Source organism: Tachyglossus aculeatus, chromosome X1, assembly GCF_015852505.1.
Source record: "Tachyglossus aculeatus isolate mTacAcu1 chromosome X1, mTacAcu1.pri, whole genome shotgun sequence".
Classification (NCBI taxonomy): domain Eukaryota; kingdom Metazoa; phylum Chordata; class Mammalia; order Monotremata; family Tachyglossidae; genus Tachyglossus; species Tachyglossus aculeatus.
The window spans coordinates 20924553-20944096 of NC_052101.1; the positions used below are offsets into that span (position 1 = coordinate 20924553).

The 19544-nt window shown below is 44.7% G+C and overlaps 1 protein-coding gene across 2 annotated transcripts in view; it reads left to right on the forward strand.

Moving 5' to 3' along the window:
- The window catches only part of PPP2R2B (protein phosphatase 2 regulatory subunit Bbeta), a 223099-nt gene that overhangs the window by 176920 nt on the left and 26635 nt on the right, over positions 1-19544 (forward strand). For both annotated transcript variants that reach the window (XM_038772788.1, XM_038772789.1), the window contains exon 5: positions 16164-16341. In XM_038772788.1, coding sequence (XP_038628716.1) covers positions 16164-16341 — 178 coding nt within the window. The remainder of the gene's footprint in view (positions 1-16163; positions 16342-19544) is intronic.

Genomic DNA, 19544 nt, shown 5'->3' on the forward strand with positions numbered 1-19544 from the left:
GACATTTAGATTAAATCTCGTGAGGTTTCTCATTGCAGGTAAGTCCTTCACTGCAAACTTCCACCAGGGCACTGCCAGAGGTGTAGAAACCCACCCCAAAATGGACTTTACAAGTTCACTGACGTCATCGCATGATAGCTTAGAAGTAGTTGTAGTAGTAGTAATGGTGCTTATTAAGGTCCTACTATATGCGGAGCACTGTACTAAGAATTATGAGCAAAAATTTGTCTTTTACATCATTTGGGCAATGGGATTTATTGAGCAGTTTTGCAGTACTTCTGATTCCTCTTCCTCCCACCTAAGTATCTTGTTAATCATAATACCAGGTTTTCCAACTGAATATTTGCAAACTTCTGCTTTGAATCCTACTTCTTATTATAAACCCACAAACTGTAAAATGGAGAATACCTCTTCTCCCTCCCCCTTAGAATGTGAGTTCCGTGTGGGATAGGGACTGTGTCAGACCTGATAATCTTATATCTATGCCAGCATTTAGTAGAGTGCTTAACACATAGTGAGTCTTAAGAAATACTAAGATTATTATAATATTATATACTATAATTATTCATAATATTAAGCTCTCCAGCCTTTCTCTGTAAACAGCAGGGAAGCACCCTCTGCTTCAGAGAGATCCCAGCAGTGAAAAAAGAAAGAAATCAGGCAAACCTAAGGCCACAGAGCAATTATGGAAATGCAGAGAAGAGCTATTATAATATCAATCAGCTGTGATTTATTAACATGCTTCAGTTTCAGAATCTGCGTTTCAAGCAATTGGGTATTTCCCTCCTACAACGATTCCCTCCAGCCACTTTCGTAGTTGCTCATTTCGTCATGGATTCTGATGATCCTGCTGCACCTCCAGCATTTGCGTTCATGTCTCTACTCCCATTCCTGTCCAAACTCCTGGAACAGGCCATATTCACCCACTGCCTCCACTTCCTCTCCTCAAACTTCCTTCTTGACTCACTATCCTCTAGTTTCCACCCACCTTGCTCCATTGAACCTGCATTCTCCAAGTCCCAGAATCTTCTCCTTGCGAAATGTAATGGTTTCTACTCTCTCCTAATCCTCTTTGACTTCTCAGCTCCTTTGACTCTGTAAACCATTCCCTTCCTCTGGTAATGCTATATATAATTTTGGTCTTCTGTTTTGCCTCCTACTTCTCTGGCAGCTATTTCTCCGCCTCTTTCACTGGCTCCTTTTCCACTCCTTATCCCATAAATATGGGACTCCCTATTAATAAGAGAACTAATAATTGTGGTATTTGTTAGGTGCTAATATATGTTGCCAACTTGTATTTCCCAAGCACTTAGTACAGTGCTCTGCACACAGTAAGTGCTCAATAAATATGATTGAATAAATAAATACAATTGAATGAATGAATGCTCTGTGTCAAGCACTGTACTAAAAAAAAATGATGGCACTTAATAAGCACTTACTATGTATAAAGCACTGTTCTAATAATAATAATAATAATGGCATTTATTAAGTGCTTACTATGTGCAAAGCACTGTTCTAAGCACTGGGGAAGTTGCAAGGTGATCAGGTTGTCCCATGGGGGGCTCACAGTCTTAATCCCCATTTTACAGATGAGGTAACAGAGGCACAGAGAAGTTAAGTGACTTGCCCAAAGTCACACAGCTGACAATTGGCGGAGCTGGGATTTGAACCCATGACCTCTGACTCCAAAACCCGGGCTCTTTCTACTGAGCCACGCTGCTTCTCATAAGCGCTGGGGAGGTTACAAGGTGATCACAGTCTTCATCCCCATTTTACAGACGAGGGAACTGAGGCACAGAGAAGTCAAGTGACTTGCCCAAAGTCACACAGCTGACAATTGGTGGAGCTGGGATTTGAACCCATGACCTCTGACTCCAAAGCCCGGGCTCTTTTCCACTGAGCCACGCGGCTTCTATGCTTCTACCCCGATACTGGGCATGCTACTTCTCTTAAGGTTTCTCCCTCAAGGCCCTGTCTCAGTCCTCTGCTCTTCTCATTCCCTCAGGGAAAGTATCTCCTCCCATGGCTTCAGTTTACCACCACTGTGCGGCTAACACCTAAATCTATATCTCGCTAGTCCCACCCTCTTTCTTCATCTCCAGTCTTTATCTCGCTTTTCCTCTTGCCAGCAGGTTATATCCGTATGGATATCCTGCCAGCACCTCAAACTCTAAATGTCAAAAACCGAACTCCTTATTTTACCTCCCAAATCTTCATCTCCACCTAACTTTCCTATTGCAGTTAACAACCCCAGCGTGCTCTCTGTTTTTGAAGCCCTCAAGCATGGCATTATCTCTGATTTCTCACCATCTTTCAACTCTACTAAATCCTGTCAGTTTTTCCACTACAAGATTTCTCAATCTTCCTCTTCCTTTCCATCCAAACGGCCACCGAACTGGTCCGGCATGACTATCGAATCAGTCTCCTCACTCTTCTCCCTCCCTCCAGCCTCTCCCCTCTTCAGTCTACACTTCACTCTGCTGCTTGGCTCATCTTTCCAAAATGAAATTCTGCCTGTTCCTCTCCACATCAAACAGAAATGGCTGACCACTGCCTTCAAGGCAAACCATCAGCTCTCTTCACTCTTTCAGTTAATGTAACTAATTAGTCCAGATTAATTTTCTGGTTGGCAAGAAATGAGCAATGCCCTAAATGAGAACTTTTAATCCCTGGGACCCAGCAGATGACTGGGGATGTGGCATATCCTGTTTTTTAAGAGGCCTCTGGTTCCTTCTAAAGGGACATTCTTTTGAACTTAAGTATCAGATGTTTTTAAAGAAGGCAACATTGAAAATTTGACATCCAGGACCATGGTCTCAGTTTAGTTCCCATATCAGGCAATTGGTAAGGGGTTTTTGAGAATTTTTTTCCCATTCAGCCCTTACTTCAGGGCGGGACCTCCAGCAGAGTGAAATATCAAAATTTCCTACAAGCTGCAAATGTTCTCAGTCAGTTCGAGCCCTTGGGAGGTATTCATGTTCGTCAAGCAAACTCTTTCCACTAAGCCACACTGCTTCCCACTTCCCCAACGGCCTGTACTCTTGAAATGGCCAGCCCCAGGATAAAATTGCTCGCTGCAGTCCCTGAAGCAAAGCAAGTGCTTGATTGCAGGAAGTCAGGATTGCCAATTTTTAGGATCTCGCCCCAGACCAGCTGCCCCTCACACCCCTCCAAATCTTTCCATTGGCTGGAAAAATCTCTCAGGATCTCCATTCCTGGCAGGCAGATGGAAACATTTGCAGCAATCGTGTGTTGAGTAAGGGTGGGCCAAGGATTTTCCAAACCATTTGCTCAGACGAACCTGCTGGTAGACAGGCCGCCTCTCAGCTGTTTCTAAAAATGTTTTTGTGTCCCCACCAAGCTTCATTTGCCCCCGGAGACACAGTGTAAAGCTGCTTAGAAAATAAGTGTCCCAGCCCTCAGATTGAAGCTCTTTACCCTCCCACAGACAACCAGTGTGAACAGTAAGTGAAAGTTACTTCTTTCACCCCTCAGCTGTTCTCTTATGGTGCTCTGAATGAATGAGCAAAACTGGGAAAAAAAACTGATGCTCAACTGGGAAAAAAAACTGATGCTCTTTGCAGTCTGTTGTACTGCAGAGTCCAGGATCCCCCTCCGCTTTATTTCCCCAAATCCCATACCCATAAGAATGCCCAGGACCCCTCTCAGACACACTACAATAGTTTTCCTACCTAAATAATGAAGGCCAATTTGACTCTTAATCATCCTTATTCACTATTCCTTAGTACAGGCCAGGTTACAATCAATACCTTCAAATTGAAGAGGAAAAGCAACTTATTCTTAACCTCTAGAGTTTGTTTTTTAACCCGCCTCTTTCCTGTCACTCCCTTCTGGTTCTCCCGTCAACAGCGAGGGTGGATTAGGGAGGAGATAAAGTTGCCATGACGGTACCCAGATTGGACCGGGAAAGAAACGTGCCTGCCTACCGGAGGTTGTGAGTCTGCTGAGGGACAGGAACCATGTCTAATTCCCACCTGTGTAGTCCCAGCGCTTAGTACAGTTCTCTGCACAAAGTAAACTCTCAATAAATGCCATTGATTGACTGACTGATTGAATATAGTGCTTCTTTTTCGATGCTACTGCAAGTGCTTAATAAATCATATTACTGCTGTGAGAGTAGTAGTAATGTGGCAGTGTGGCTAGTGGGGGGATCAAAGCAGGAAATCAATCAGTCAGTTGTATTTATTGAACACTTACTATGTGCAGAGCAGTGTACTAAGCACTTGGGAGAGTACAACAGGGTCATATAACAGACACTTTGGCTGCCCACAACGAGCTTACAGTCTAGAGGGAAACAGCTGAGTTCTCAAGATGTACAACAGAACAATAATAATAAGAATTCTGTTATTTGTTGAGTGCATACTATTAGCAGAAGACTGTACTAAGTCCTGGGGTGGGTACAAGATAATCAGGTCCCACATGGGGGCCACAGACCTAAGTAGAAGGGAGTACAGGTATTGAATTCCCATTTTGCAGGTGAGGGAACTGAGGCCCAGAGAAGTTAAGTGACTTACCCAAGGTCATGCAGCAGAACCAGTATTAGAACCCAGGTCCTCTTACTCCCAGGCCTGAGTTCTTTTGTCCTCATTGCTTCTCAGAAGGAGCTGGAGTAGCGGTCCCCAAGCCACTACAAGTTTCAGGCTTGTAGTCATGATTCCCATTGGGATCATTTATAGAGCTGAGGTGGCCCCAGGGTCTTCCTGGGATCCAGGAGGGAGGGTCCTGAAAGGTTCCAAGTGAAATTGGGACCACCCCCTCCCAGACTCCTCTTACCCCAGAGCCCACTGAAACACTGAAAGGGGATCAGACTGCTATCCGCCCCATGGGAGTCGCTAAACCAAGAACCATGCCCAATCCAGCCAAGACTGGTGGATTAGATTGGATATCCAGACTGATATTGTGGATTCTCTCTTCCAGGGAGAACCCAGGTCTCCTGATTCCCAGCCCTGTGCTCCTTTCACTAATCCAGGCTGCCTCCTCTTTGCAGAGCTCTGTATTGAGTACCTACTTTGGACAGAGTCCTGGACCAAACACTGGATTAGGGGTTTGCGACCACACAGTAGAATAAAAGACATGGGCTCGGCCCACGGAGAGTCCGTTCTAATACCTTGCACCCTCCTATCTCACCTCGCTATTCTCCTGCTACTACCCAGCCTTCACATTTGGCTCTTGTAATGCCAACCTACTCACTGTACCTCCATCTCATCCATCTTGCCACTGTCCCCTCACCTACTTCCTGCCTCCGGCCCGGAATACCTTCCCTCTTCCTATCCGACAGACAGTTTACTCTCCCCACCTTCAAAGCCTTATTGAAGGCTCATCTCCTCCAGGAGGCCTTCCCTAACTAAGCCTCCCCTTCCTCTTCTCCCACTCCCTTCTATGTCACCCAACTTGCTCCCTTTAGTCACCACCTCCAGCCCCACAGCACTTACATACATATCTGTAATTTATTTATTTTCATTAATCTCTGTCTCCCCCTTTAGCCCTCTAGACTGTAAGCTCGTTGTGGGCGGGGAATGTGTCTGCTATAGTGTTGTATTGTACTCTCCCAAGCACTTTGTACATAGAGCTCAATAAATACGGTTGATTGATTGATTATAAAGGAGACGAGCAGACACAAATTGAGCACTGGTGTAAATGATAAAAACAAAAGTAGATTATTCAGTAAATTCATAAATAATGATGGCATTTATTAAGCGCTTACTATGTGCAAAGCACTGTTCTAAGTGCTGATAATGAGCAACTACTCATGAGTGATGTGAACCTAAGAATTGGAAAGTCAGTCCTGGAAAAAATAATGCTGATGGGAGGGTCCTGCTTTCTGAACCGTTCCCATTGCTGGTATGGGGGAAAAATAAGTTCTACAGCTGGAGTGAGAATTTGTGTTTTGTTCCGTTTCAAATTGGGAATATCTCATGGACCCCCCCAAGGAAAGGCAGGCTTGCCAGGGGAATAGCAAACAAGCCTTGGCAGGAGGGCCTCATTATAAATGTGCTTTTCATGTAAAAAAGAAATTAAGACATAATTTTTAAAAAATGAAAAATGACTTCATTCTTCCCACTGAAACTAGAAAATAATTCAATTTGTTAGTGGTTCATTTTATTTGACAGCCTTTCTGTGTACTTGATTTGGTTTGTTACACTGAATTACCCTTTAATAATGGATACATACAATGTCACCTCCTGGTCCATAGATTGGTTGAGTAATTGAATAAGGAATTAGTTAAAGAGCCTTTTCAAAGGGTTCAAGGTTTTCGTGACAACATCGGTAGAAGCTGTTTGGCTGTGATGGCTCCTGTCAAAAATGGCTTTATGCTATGTGATACATAATCGTCCTCTGTTGCCAGTCATCATGCAAGGTTTTTTCGATCAGCAGTTGTTTAGTGCTGCAATTCTTAAAAAAATCCATTGCTTTCTATATTTGTTCCTGAATACTCGCAGCTCGATCATAATGTACATTTTCACAACATGCTTTGGCTAGAACACTGTAAGGGAATAGGGAATGTGTGACAGGTGTTACAAGCCCGTTCAGCTAGAGAGAACCACGACAACGGAAGAAACGGCAGGTATACGGGTTGACGCTTCCCACTGGAGCATTCCTCACAGCGTCAGCTTTCCTCAACGTGAGAGTTTTGCAAGAAGGCAAATCTCCCATTATAGGAGACCTGGGAGTATCTATTTGTGTATTTCCACTTCCTCTGAGGCAGAACAGCTCCACTGGGAAATCAGAGCAGCTCCTGTTGGCCTGAAGTTAATTTGCATCACCTTTGGTAGAATCCTAACAGTAATAACAACAGAATAGTAGTAGCAGCAGCAGATGTCATCGTCGTAGTAGTGATGATATTCACTAAGGGATGACTTTATGCTAAGCACTGAGGTAAAACAAGTAATTAGGTCAGATAGGATCCCTGTCCCCCTTGGGGCTCACAGTCAAAGTGGGACTAGGCAGATAGACCGGGAAGAACGAAGTGAAGAAAAACCATATATTTCCAATTAAACCATCAAAAGTAATGCTAAGTAAAGAAGTAAAAAAATACCTAGTGTGGAAGGGAACGGGAAAGGAAGATTCACAGCTTCCTTATCACTCTGGGCCACAGGCCCCGGTTACATTGGTGGTGACTTACTAGTATGCTTTGCTCTTAGGGCTTCTGTTGGGTGGACTGGCCCCAGAACTCCCAGTTTTAAAGGGTTCCTGGGCTCTGTGGGCCGATGCAGTTTCCACCCACCCCTCTCCCCTGATGGGAGGGGAGCTTCCAGCTCAGTGGTCTGCAACGGACTGTAGTGGCACCAAGTAGTGGTTCTAGGCCCAGAGTGACCCCCTAGCAGAAGGAATCGCTTTTCCGAGACCTACTCCCTATGTCCATTCATTCAGTCAGTCAGTCAGTCTTATTTATTGGGCACTATTGTGTGCAAAGCACTTGGGAGAGTATAATATAACAATAGACACATTCCCCGCCCACAACAAGCTTACAGTCTAAAAGGGGAGACACACCTTAAATATATAAATAACTTAGAGATATGTGCATAAGTGCTGTGGGGCTGGGAAGGGGAAAGAATAAAGAGAGCAACTCAGAGTAACACAGAAGGAAGTGGGAGAAGAGGAAAGGGGGGCTTAGGCAGGGAAGGCCTCTTGGAAGAGATGTGCCCTCAATAGGGCTTTGAAGTCCACTAAGGCAGGGCTTTAACAACTGAAGCAGTGCCAGATTCCACTGTGCACGTCAGCTGCCTACATCTTCTAATGCTAACGTACAGCAGCATGTGTACTTGCTGTTGTGGTCTCTCCCTCTCTGTTTCTGTCTTTTTCTGCCTCAGTTTGTCTCTCTTCCCTCTCCTCCCAAAGCCAACTGGGAGGAATTTGGGCTGTACATTAATGAGGAGATCAATGGATAGCCACTGGAGATGTGGGTTGGAGAGAGATGTGCCAAGGAATACATGCCTGGGACTTTTTTCCATTGCCAAAGTTCATGCCATCTCCGACCTCCGTTGTTTCTCCCCAAGATGTGCACAACAGATGTGCTCTTCGAGGTTGGAGGATTTGGAGGATGACTTGGAAGTTCACCAGATAAGCTAAATGACAGGGCGGGGGCATTCATCCTGTTAGTAAGTGTGTTCTGGGAAATGAAGGAGTTAAGGGTACGTGATACAGTGGAGAGGGAGAATAGCTAGTTCCTCTCTGAGAGAGCTAAAGTGATTGAACCTCAGGCGTAATATAGGGTGATAAAGAGGAAAAACAAAAGGTTTGCATTTCAAAGTCACAGAATACTCGAGGGAGGGAGGGAACTAGTTCTCCTTGGTCCTATAGGCATCATTCTCATACATTCATTCAATCAATCATATTTATTGAGCGCTTACTGTGTGCAAAGCTGGGAGCCTACAATATAACAAAAATTTTCCTTCCCCGTTCTCCTCAGACTAATTCCCCTACCTTGGGCCACACTAAGAATTTCTAGCCTAAATATGGGGTGAGTCTTCCAGAATCCGCTCTAGGCACTGACCAGTAAGACTGTTAGATGTGGATTTTGGTACCAATTTAGAGTTTTTAGTGTTTCCCAAATCGTTTGGCTTTGAAATGGGCATTGGTTGAATTTGATTCTCAGTCAAGATTCAGGATTGGGTTAAATGATGGGTGAACAGTAATCTAATCACGAAGGCATTTTCTCTGTTGCTTTTCTGGCCTTCAGGAAAAATCATACTTTCCTTTTTTGGCTGGATATCTATGCCTTTCTTCGGATTTGGCACTAACATCCTGGGGCCATGTCTTCCTGTGTGCTTCGGTGGCTTGAATTACTTAAAATGATTCAGAGATTTAAAAATGACTTGCAATGAAGCGAGAAATGGATTGACAACATTGCAGCCCCTCATAATTGTAGCAAAATGGAGGCTCACAGAAACCTGCCGTGTGGCACAAAGACCAAGAACAGGGATTTGCCTGACCAGTGGTGGGGTGCCAGGGTTGCCCCATGCCAGCGAGAGGGACAGAAACAGCAACTACATACCACCGACCACCAAAGCAGCACAGCTATAACCCGAAATCGATCAGCCAGTGGTATTTATTCATTCAGTCGTATTTATTGAGCGCTTACTGTGTGCAGAGCACTGTACTAAGCACTTGGGAAGTACAAGTTGGCAACATAGAGAGACGATCCCTACCCAACAGAGGGCTCACTGTCACTGAGTGCTTACTGTGTGCAGAGCACAGAGAAGCAGCGTAACTCAATGGAAAGAGCCCGGGCTTTAGAGTCAGAGGTCATGGGCTCAAATCTCAGTTCAGCCAATTGTCGCTGTGTGACTTTGGACAAGTCACTTAACTTCTCTGTGCCTCAGTTACCTCATCTGTAAAATGGTGATTAAGACTGTGAGCCCCCCGTGGGACAACCTGATCACCTTGTAACCTCCCCAGTGCTTAGAACAGTGCACATAGCGCTTAATAAATGCCATCATTATTATTATTATTACTAAGCACTTGGGAGAATATAATACAGCCTAATTGGTGGACATGTTCCATGCCTACAACAAGCTTACAGTCTAGAGACACATCCCCCACACCTACCCTTCGTGTCATCCTGGCTCCTGCTGTCATGCTTCCCCAGCCCAGTGGGAAGAAGCAGTATGGCCTAGTAGATAGAGCATGGGCCTGGTAATCGGAAGGACCTGGGTTCTAGTCCCAGCTCCTCCGTTAATCTGCTCTGCGACCTTGGGCATGTCACTTCACTTCTCTGTGCCTCAGTTACCTCATCTGTAAAATGGGGGTTAAGACCGTGAGCCCCATGTGGGTCATAACTGTGTCCAAGCTGATTAGAGAAGCAGCGTGGCTCACTGGAAAGAGCACGGGCTTTGGAGTCAGAGGTCATGGGTTCGAATCCCAGCTCCACCACATGTCTGCTGTGTGACCTTGGGCAAGTCACTTAACTTCCCTGAGCCTCAGTTCCCTCATCTGTAAAACGGGGATTAAGACTGTGAGCCCCCCATGATCACCTTGTATCCCCCCCAGTGCTTAGAACAGTGCTTTGCACATAGTAAGAGTTTAACAAATGCCATTATTATTATTATTATTATTAGCTTGTATCCACCCCAGTGCTTAGTATGGTGCCTGGCACATAGTAAGCGCTTAACAAATACCATTAAAACAAACAAAAATAAAAGAAGTTGCAGCCCACCTTTGTAAAATTTAGGACATCAGGTAGAGCTTTAGGAAAGCTACGGCAGTGGCTATTGGTGTAACGGTTGAACTTGGAGACATAGGAATAGAGGGGAACAGAAGCTTGTATAGATCAAAATACCAAAAAGGCATCGTAAAACAGCAAGAGGCACTGGGGCAGCAAGGAGGTCTCTTTTCACTCCAGGAGTGTGAAATAGATCGTCAGTCACGCATCGCATTGTCAGGTAGTCTATCACTAGTGTTTTCTCCCTTCCTCCCCATATTTTCTCTTCTTTTATCCTGTCCCAGCCAGTACCCGAGCCCAGTTACTCCTTCCTGAGTACAGTAAACGAGTATCATGGAAGAATACCCGGGAAGGCTCCTGTTGGTCAAAGAATCCATTTTTGACCCCCTCAGTTGCATGAATCAATGCCCAACTGCACAGTCAGTCAGTCAATCGTATTTATTGTGCGCTTGGGAGAGTACAACAGAACAATATAACAGAACACATTCCCTGCCCACAACAAGCTTACAGTCTAGAGGGGAGACATATCTTAATATAAATAAATACAAATACAGGTATGTACATAAGTGCCGTGGGGCCAGGAGGGAGGATGAATTAAGGGAGCAAGTCAGGGCGACGCAGAAGGGAGTTGAAGAAAAAGAAAAGAGGGCTTAGTCAGGGAAGGCCTCTTGGAGGAGGTGTGCCTTTAATAAGTCTTTGAAACAGAGGAGAGTCGTTGCCTGTTGGATATGAGGCAGGAGGGTGTTCTAGGCCAGAGGCAGGACGTGGGTGAGGGGTCGGTGGCAAGATAGATGGGACAGAGGATCGTCTAGTCCACTCTGGGCAAAAATAAATAGGCCCTAATGTGGTCCCTTCAATTGGACCTTGGCTCCTTCAGTTGGGAAACAAGATGGGGTGGGACAGAAGAATGCTTACAGACCTCTGTCAATCTGCAAAATTAGTGGGATAAATCACAATTTCCAAAGCCACATCTATTAGGAACCTTTGTGGTAAAGCTCTTGAGGTGTTGCTATTTGGTGTTTTCTAAGAGATTTAAGAGTAAGGGCTCAATAAATTTGGCAGCCATGATGATGGTAATTGTAATGAATAGAGAATCAGCATGGCTCAGTGGAAAGAGCCTGGGCTTGGGAGTCAGAGGTCATGGGTTTGAATCCCAGCTCCACCACTTGTCAGCTGTGTGACTTTGGGCAAGTCACTTAACTTCTCTGTGCCTCAGTTCCCTCATCTGTAAAATGGGGATTAAGACTGAGCCCCATGTGGTACAACCTTGATTACCTTGTATCCCCCCCCAGCACTTAGAACAGTGCTTGGCACACAGTAAGCGCTTAACAAATACCAACATTATTATTATTAATGATGAAAACACTAAGGCTGGACTGATGGTTTGAAAGAGTTTATGCAGTTCCGTGCAGAAGGATTCTCTTACGCTTACAAAGACTTGGGCCTATTCAGAAATAAAGCTGTCCTCATCACTAAACACGAACAGAAGTCCTAATATCAATCAATCGTATTTATTGAGCGCTTACTGTGTGCAGAGCACCGTACTAAGCACTTGGGAAGTACAAGTAGGCAACACATAGAGACAGTCCCTACCCAACAGCGGGCTCACAGTCTAGAAGGGGGAGACAGAGAACAAAACCAAACATACTAACAAAATAAATAGAGTAGTCTGGACTACTGCATCAGCCTTCTCTCTGATCTCCCATCCTCGTGTCTCTCTCCACTTCAATCCATACTTCATGCTGCTGCCTGGATTATCTTTGTCCAGAAACGCTCTGGGCGTGTCACTCCCCTCTTCAAAAATCTCCAGTGGCTGCCTGTTAACCTTCGAATCAAGCAAAAACTCCTCACCCTGGGCTTCAAGGCTGTCCATCCCCTCGCCCCCTCCTACCTCACCTCCCTTCTCTCCTTCTCCAGCCCAGCCCGCACCCTCCGCTCCTCTGCCGCTAATCTCCTCACTGGGCCTCGTTCTCGCCCGTCCCGCCGTCGACCCCCGGCCCACGTCCTCCCCCGGGCCTGGAATGCCCTCCCTCTGTCCATCCGCCAAGCTAGCTCTCTTCCTCCCTTCAAGGCCCTGCTGAGAGCCCACCTCCTCCAGGAGGCCTTCCCAAACTGAGCCCCTTCCTTCCTCTCCCCCTGGTCCCCCTCTCCATCCCCCCATCTTACCTCCTTCCCTTCCCCACAACACCTGTATATATGTATATATGTTTGTACATATGTATTACTCTATTTATTTATTTTACTTGTACATATCTATTCTATTTATTTTATTTTGTTAGTATGTTTGGTTTTGTTCCCTGTCTCCCACTTTTAGACTGTGAGCCCACTGTTGGGTAGGGACTGTCTCTATATGTTGCCAGTTTGTACTTCCCAAGCACTTAGTACAGTGCTCTGCACATAGTAATCGCTCAATAAATACGACTGATGATGATGATGATGATAAATAAATAAATAAATAGAGTAATAAATATGTACAAAATATATACATATATACAGAGACCTGCCCTAATAGAGACCTGCCCGATCTCTTTGGTACTGTGTTTCACTGTCTACTTCAAGCAGTGAAGCAAGAAAGAGCACTTCACTAGGCCCAGGTAGAAAATGGCTAATACGTGGGAAGATAGTCACCCAGGACCCCGGCAGAAACCACCCCCACGTTCTCCACGATGTACTCCTTTTCAGGGACTCACTTTGGGCAGAGAACATGTCTACTAACTCCATTCTGTTGTACTCTCTCAAGTGCTTAATACAGTGTTCAGTAAGTGCTCAGTAAAGGCTATTGATTGATTCAGGGACTTACCAGGGTAGCCTGTGCAAAACCATCGTGTCTGCATTGCAGCGAGTGACAGCTTTAGCCGCCTGCCGTGTTTGAGCTAATGCAAGCCTGCATCCCCTGAAGGTTTGAACAGGGATCTGCAGCAAATGATATATCATTGAATCCGTCAGCCTGAATTACGGAGCAGGCTCATCACATTAAGCTCAGACTCGGAGCTGACAGTGCCTGTGTCTAGTCATTGATCCTGGCTGTCGAGCCTTCTTCTTCTCCACCTCTGCAGGCGTGGGAAACATGGCCCGACAGAGTGTAGGCGAGGCACAGTAATGGACAGTTATGAATAATGTACAATAATGAAGGCGCTTGAGAGGACTGTTAGAATTGGGAGCCCTTATCTGATTCCATCGTCGATATAAAAGAATAATACTAATAATAATAATAATGGCATTTATTAAGCGCTTACTATGTGCCGAGCACTGTTCAAAACGCTGGGGAGATTACAAGGTGATCAGGTTGTCCAACGGGGGCCGCACAGTCTTAATCCCCATTTTACAGATGAGGGAACTGAGGCCCAGAAAAGTTGTGGCTTGCCCAAAGTCACACAGCTGACAATTGGCAGAGCTGGGATTTGAACCCATGACCTCTGACTCCAAAGCCCGGGCTCTTTCCACTGAGCCACGCTTTGCAAATCAAGATGCAGATTTCCTTATTGCATTTTGACACGAAGTCCCTCCTGAATAGATGAGATCGCAAAGCACCAGTTTGGGATTTCCTTCGTAGACTTGGATCTGAAAGCAGAGTGGATAGTGTTACAGTTGGCACAACTGATCCCTAGGTTTTTGGTTTCTTTATAGTATTTAAGTGCTTACTATGTGTCAAGCACTGTTTTAAGTGCTGGGTTAGATACAAGTTAATCAGGCCGTGTATAGTCCCTGTCCCACGTGGTGCTCACCTCCATTCATTCAATGTATTTATTGAGCGCTTACTGTGTGCAGAGCATTGTACTAAGCGCTTGGGGAGTACAAATCAGCAACATATAAAGACGGTCCCTACCCAACAACGGGCTCACAGTCTAGAAGGGGGAGACAGACGACAAAACAAAACAAGTAGACGGGTGTCAATACCATCAGAATAAATGGAGTTATAGCTATATATACATCATTAATAAAATCGAGTAATAAATATTTACAAATATACACAAGTGCTGTGGGGAGGAGACGGGGTAGGGTGGAGGGAGGGAGGGGGTGATGGGGAGGTTAGCTGTGGCAGAGGAGTGGAGTGTGTGGGCCGGGCTGGAGAAGGAGAAAAGGGAGGTGAGGTAGGAGGGGGCGAGTTGATGGACAGCCTTGAAGCCGAGAGTGAGGGGTTTTTGCTTGATTCAAAGGTTGACAGGCAACCACGGGAGATTTTTGAGGAGGGGAGTGACATGCTCAGAGCATTTCTGCAGAAAGACAATCTGGGCAGCAGAGTGTAGTATCGACTGAAGTGGGGAGAGACAGGAGGATGGGAAATCAGAAAGGAATGGGAGACTGTAAGCTCATTGTGGGCAGGGAATGTGCCTATTTATGTTCTGTTGTACTCTCCCAAGCACACAGTAAGAGCTCAATAAATATGACTGAATGAACGAACAGTCAAGTCGGAGGGAGAACAGGTTTGAATCACCATTTTTTCATTCATTCATTCAGTTGTATTTATTGAGCGCCTACCGTGTACAGAGCATTGTACTAAGCGCTTGGGAAGTACTAATTGGCAACGTATAGAGACGGTCCCTACCCAAGCTCACAGTCTAGAAGGGGGACTCACAGTCTTCATTTAAGGAAACTGAAGTACAGAGAAGTGACAAGACTTGCCCACGGTCACATAGCAGACAAGTGGCAGAGGCAGGATTAGAATCCAGGACCTCTGGCTCCCAGGCCTGTGCTTTATCCATTAGGCCACGCTGCTAGGTGACCGAATACCCTGGCCATCTGGCTGGAGATGGTTCAGAGTCTCCCTGATGGTAGGCGATTACTGATTGGGTCAGGGGTCCACAGATAGTAGAGATAATAGTACAGTGCTCTGCACACAGTAAGTGCTCAATAAATACGATTGAATGAAGATAAGAGGACCAGTACCCCTTCACCCGTCCTCCCCAGAAATTCGGGGGCTTTGGCAGAGACGGAGAATCTGCCACTACCCTCACTCCTTGTTCTATCCCAAAACTGTAGAATTACCCCAAGTTTTGCACAGGATGGGAGACCGTGAGTCACATATGGAACAGGGGCCGTTTCCAACCTGATTATCTTGTATCTACCCTATCGCTTGGCAAATAGTAAGCGCTTAAAAAGTACCACTATTATTATTATCATTATTATTATAGCGTGTCGTAATAGTGTGTAATATAGCGTGTAGAGAAGCAGTGTGGCTCAGTGGAAAGAGCACGGGCTTTGGAGTCAGAGGTCATGGGTTCAAGTCCCGGCTCCACCAATTGTCAGCTGTGTGACTTTGGGCGAGTCACTTCACTTCTCTGGGCCTCAGTTCCCTCATCTGTAAAATGGGGATTAAGACTGTGAGCCCACTGTTGGGTAGGGACTGTCTCTATATGTTGCCAATTTGTACTTCCCAAGCGCTTAGTACAGTGCTCTGCACATAGTAAGCGCTCAATAAATACGATTGATGATTGATGATGATGACTGTGAGCCCCCTGCGGGACAACCTGATCACCTTGTAACCTCCCCAACGCTTAGGACAGTGCTTTGCACATAGGAAGCACTTAATAAATGCCAACATTATTTATTATTATTATTGTGTAAGCTACAGACCGTAAACTGTAAGCTCATTGTGGTCAGGGAACATGTCTACCAACTCTGGTGTATTGTACTCCCCCAAGCACTTAGTACAGTGCTCTGCACACAGTAAGTGCTCAATAAATACCATTGATTGATTATCAGGTACTAATATTTATTTATTTATTTAACTTTTATTTATTTATTTTACTTGCACATATCTATTCTATTTATTTTATTTTGTTAGTATGTTTGGTTTTGTTCTCTGTCTCCCCCTTTTAGACTGTGAGCCCCCTGTTGGGTAGGGACTGTCTCTCTATGTTGCCAACTTGTACTTCCCAAGCGCTTAGTACAGTGCTCTGCACACAGTAAGTGCTCAATAAATACGATGGATTGATTGATTGATTGATTAATAGTCTTGGCTTCCTCTTTTTCTTTCCAGGTGCCTGTGCTGAGACCAATGGATCTGATGGTGGAGGCTACCCCCAGGAGAGTATTTGCCAACGCTCACACCTATCACATCAACTCCATCTCTGTAAACAGTGATTATGAAACCTACTTGTCAGCTGATGACTTGAGGATAAACTTGTGGAATTTTGAAATCACCAATCAGAGTTTTAGTATCCTTTCCTTGAGGCAGCAGGCTTAAAGTTTGTGCCCAGTCCAGAGAGGGTCTTTGTCAGAACCTAGGATTGGAAAGAACAAATTCATACCAACCTTGAATTATTGGCATCTTTTTTGGGTGGGGGTTGGGGAGGACAGGGTCATATTACCTCTAAATTTTCAAATCCAGTATCCTCAATTTGAGTTTGTTCTTCAAATTTTATGTCTTTGTATGGTTGCATAAAAGAGACACTGATTTGACGAACAGTAAGATCTGAACTTATCATGCTGTTGAATTTTCTTCTTTCGATCACCACCATCTCTGTCATCCTCATCGTCATCATTTATTGGACATCTACAAGATGCTGAGCATTAGTCGGTGTCCGGGGCATATGATAGAATAAAAAGACTTGATGCTGCCCTCAAGGAACTTGCAATCCAGGGGCAGGCAAACGAAGGCATATTGTCAGTTATACAGTGTTACGAAATAAGCGTTCAGATTCAAAAGATAAAAATGAAAGGAAACAATTTAAGTGGTAGGGAGCCAAAAATAAGCAGAAATTGACAGGTGCTGAAGGAATGATGTGACCTCGGAGGTGGGAATTTATTGGCAAATGCCTTCTGGAGAAAAAGGTTTTTTCAGTAAATGAATCAGTGATACTCATTGAGCACTCACTGTGTGCAGAGCACTGTACTTAAGTGCCTGGGAGAATACAACAGAGTTGGTAGATGCATTCCCTGCCCACAAGAAGCTCACAGTCTACAGGGGTAGACAGACATTAAAATAAAGAGCAGAAGGGGGATGTAGAGTATTAAGGGTAGTTACCTAAGTTCTGGGGTGAGTGCCAAAGTATTGAAGCAGCATAGCCTAATGGCTAGAGCACAGGATTGGGAGGCAGAAGGATTTGGGATCTAATCCCGGTTCTGCTGTGTGATCTTGGGCAAGTCACTTCTCTGTGACTCAGTTACCTCATCTGTAAATTGGAAATTAAGATTGTGGGCCCCATGTGGGACATGGACTGTGTTCGAACTGATTGGCTTGTATTTACCCCAATACTTAGTACAGTACAGCCCGGCACGTAGTAAGTGCTTAACAAATACCATAGAAAGGCAGGAAAAAGGACAACTTGATTTTATTTTATTCAAGCCCGTTTCTATGTTCAAGCAGTTACTGAGTTCAGGATGGATGGTAGTGAGTGATACCTGAAATCAAATATCTTCCTGGGTCCTTTTGAATGACATTTCTGACAGTAAGATCCTACCCATGCATGTGGGTGCTGGAAATGGTTTTTACCGTTCCAATGCACCATTCTACACAGAATTTTCATAAAGATTGTTTTCAGTTCTTCCTCTTGGTCTCATCCCAGAGGCTGGCTTCTGAGAATGACCACATTCCTGCGTATCCCCTGGCTTCAATAAAGCCTTGGAGTTTTCTCCGACAACTAACTACAGTTTTTTTAGTAGCATTTATTAATCACTTACTATGTGCAAAGCACTGTTCTAAGCGCTCCTGATGGTCGCTGGTTGGAGCCAAGGACTGATTTCTGTCGTCTCTTCTGGTGCATTCCACTAGTCTGCACAATACGATTGAATGAATGAATGAGTCTGCTGGCAGACTGAAGAAAAGGAAAGGAAAATGAAGGATCCTTACCTGTTTCCCATTTTAGATTGACAGTAGCAGTAGTAGGAGTGGTAGTAGCAGTAGCAACAGCAGCCATAGTATTTATTGAGCATTTACTTGGTGTCATGCACTGTAATAAGTGCTTGGGAAGAGGTGACATGTTCCTTACCCATAGTGAGCTCCCTCTCTAACAGGTGAGACCGTCCCAAACATACTTACAGAGCAGAATAATTAAATAATTGAATGGCCATTGAATAAACAGATATATGAAAGGGCTGAGGATGGATACAAAGCTTGTTTTTTGTTTCTTTTAATGGCATTTATTAAGCACTTACTTTATGGCAGGTACTGTACTAAGCACTGAAGTAGATAAAGGCTAATTAGCTCAGACGCAGTCCCTATCCCAAATTGGGCTCACAGTCCCCGTTTTACAGATGAGGTAACCAAGGCACAGAGAAGTGAAGTGACTTACCCAAGGTCACACAAACAAGTGGCGGGGCCAGGATTAGAACTCAGACCCTTCTGACTCCCGGGCCCATGCTGTATCCACTAAACCACACTGCTTATCAGAGTTCATAAATGTGAGCACTGTCTGATGGTTTAATATGACTTGGATGCTGGGAATTAATAATCACAGAAGTCTGGCTTGTTGGGAAAGGTGGCGGTGCTGAGAAATGACAGCGGAAGTAAAGTATTTTTTTTCCGCAAACGTTTTTCAAATATCCCGAATGTTAGGTCAGTAGGGATTTCGTTTAATTGATCAGTCAATTAGTGGTATTTATATGTATATATGTTTGTACATATTTGTTACTCTATTTATTTTACTTGTACATATCTATTCTATTTATTTTATTTTGTTAGTATGTTTGGTTTTGTTCTCTGTCTCCCCCTTTTAGACTGTGAGCCCACTGTTGGGTAGGGACTGTTTCTATATGTTGCCAACTTGTACTTCCCAAGCGCTTAGTACAGTGCTCTGCACACAGTAAGCACTCAATAAATACAATTGATGATGATGATGGTATTTATTGAGCACTTACTGGTTCTTCAGGGACCTCAGCCTGAAGCTTTACCTCAAATTGGACAAAACTCCCCATAGACTGTAAGCTCATTGTTGGCAGGGATGGTGTCTGTCAACTCGGATCTATTGTACTCTCCCAAGTGCTGAGTACAGTGCTCTGCACACAGTTAGCACTAATTAAATACTATTAATTGATTGATTTCTTCTCCTCCTCCCTCTGGTTGCTTATCTCAAGAGAACTTAGCAGTGGTGGACTTTCCAACCTCATTTTTGACCTCACCAAAAGGGACCAGGCTATTTTTTTGGTTCGGTTTGGCCCACCAGGATTGGACAAGGCTGAGGCGGCCATTCTGGAGGCCTGCTGCTTCATGCCTTTCCCCCGGTTAGGCTGGAGTCATTTGTGACTGACTTGTGCTGCAGTTGCTCTAAAGATCGGAGAAGCAAGGGGGTGCCCAATTTCCAAGGAGCGGCTACTGGATGGAACCAGTGGGCTAGGCCTCTGGGAGTTACTTTTATTTTCCCAGAATAATAATAGACTGTAAGCTCATTGTAGGCAGGGAATATATGTCTGTTTATTGTAT